Genomic DNA, 2,030 nt, shown 5'->3' on the forward strand with positions numbered 1-2,030 from the left:
CCCTACACAATACAAATCTTCCCCAAACTTGACTCCCAGAGTAAGCTGCAATGGCTAATACCCTTGCAGAACACAACTGCTATTGCATACAAATCTAGCTGAAGACTGTAACAATATCCTGCACCATTAAAAGATCTTAATCACATTTACTGTAAGCATAAAATAATTACAGTTTGGTCCAGACCCTACAAAAATATTTTACCCGACTCCCACTGAGGCCAAAAGAACTTTTGTCCTAGACCTCAGTGGGAAAAAATCCAAAATCATGGGGAAAAAAAATCCCCACCATACAGACCTACAATAAAGTACTGCACATGGTAGCTTTTATCCCAGGTTTCAAGGTAATAAAACACTATTACAACATGTCTGGCATTTCACAGACGAAGGAATTAATATTTTATTACATATATAAACATATTCTTAAAAGCAACTGGGGTGTAAAATCTCTGGCAGAAAAAACTTCAAGGTGCTAAAATTCTTCACCCTACCACTTTGGCCATAAAAGAGGCATTAAAATAAGTTAGAAGGAGTGGCTAAAAACTACAAAAAGTTAAGCACAGCTCTGATAATTGCTTGAGCCCCTCCACACCTCACAGTGCCCAAACTAAGCTGTTGTGTTTGAGCAAACATGTATTTGTGAGTCAACTGACTCAAGGTTCAAAGAAGGAACTGCTGCAGAAGCAGGTGGGAGAAGTATTCATGGTGAACTGCTGCCTCTTGCTGGCTTTCCCCACACAGATGTAGGTCAAGTCTCAGTTCTGCAGTTAAACAAATCCCTTCAGACAGGTCCTGAACTGAAACTCAAACACCTAAGCTTGTTCTCCCCATCAGCACAAGACTCCATGAGTTTTGGGGGCACCTATTAGTTTCTGGCTTCAGTATTTATATTCTTTTTTCTTCTTGCTTTCATAGCAGTATGACAAGCTGTACTTAATTTAAAAAAAAACACTGAAATCAGAGGATTCTTACTTAGCCTCATAGTTGTGTGAAAACAGCAATCACAGTTACTTCTGCCACAACTACTACCCTTAATGCCAGTTGTCTTTTGCTGGAGATTTACTGGAACCAGACTTGACCCACCATGAGGACTTTAAAAATAAACCCATACAAGATGAGGCATTTACCTGTTTATCTATACACCCAAATTGCCAGGACCATGTAGTGTTATAAAGGAAAGGCCTCAGGTCAAACCGGTTGTCATCTGGGCTGTAGTTTTCAGCATGGTAGGAAGGAGTGAGGGTGGTCATTTTATGTCTGTTAACTGAATACATCCTGAAGAAATGCTTAACCTTGGATGCCACCTGGTGTACAGAAAATATAGCTTTTAAGCAGATGAAGTTTCTTAGTGTTTAAAAGGTGTAGAGGAGAACAATGTTTTGAGGACTGTGTTCTGCCTTTACACAGTGTAGGTAATTCTTCCAAGGCAAGAGCCATTTGTTGTCTCAGAACACGTAACCAAAGGTTCCAAGAGTAGTTGGCTGTCTATACTTCAGAGAACAATTTTCCCCTGAAGGTGTAGTTCTGAAGTAATTGTGTTCAAATTACCCAATTACTGTTTTAACAATTTGCAACACAGACAACAAGCTCCATTTAAAGAGATGCATAGCAGCTTTTTCAGCATATTCTGCTACAGCTGTGGAATAATCCCTAAACACAAATTAATTAAACTATCCCTTTCAGTTAAAAGGAACTCAAGCTTTCTCCAAACATACTCTATTTTGGCAAAGCATTTTTTTTCCCTCTGGTATATTACCTCTCTTGGAGTGCAAATTTCCTTCCACATGTTAATCAGCTTACAGAACATACTATATGGTCCAGCCTTGGCAATTTTTCTTAGTTTGCCATAGATGGAGAGCTCTGCATAGGTCATCCCCATATCTGCCTGAAAACACACACAGAAAGGCACAGAAAATCTTAACAATGAAAATTATAATTAGTAGCTTTATGGAGCAATTACAACAACCCAGTTTAATTGAACAAACATCAAAATGAAAATGCCACTGTCAAAAAGACACAGTAATATTATGAGC

General features: G+C 38.7%; 1 protein-coding gene across 1 annotated transcript in view; it reads right to left on the minus strand.

Annotated features, from left to right (window-relative positions):
• Positions 1-1,108: 1,108 nt before the first annotated feature.
• NADSYN1 (NAD synthetase 1) overlaps positions 1,109-2,030 on the minus strand; it is a gene marked incomplete at both ends in the record, with an annotated part of 13,973 nt that continues 13,051 nt past the window's right edge. The window contains 2 exons of the mRNA XM_009071054.1: positions 1,109-1,301; positions 1,754-1,882. Coding sequence (XP_009069302.1) covers positions 1,109-1,301; positions 1,754-1,882 — 322 coding nt within the window. The remainder of the gene's footprint in view (positions 1,302-1,753; positions 1,883-2,030) is intronic.

Source organism: Acanthisitta chloris, unplaced genomic scaffold (assembly GCF_000695815.1).
Source record: "Acanthisitta chloris isolate BGI_N310 unplaced genomic scaffold, ASM69581v1 scaffold23673, whole genome shotgun sequence".
NCBI lineage: Eukaryota > Metazoa > Chordata > Aves > Passeriformes > Acanthisittidae > Acanthisitta > Acanthisitta chloris.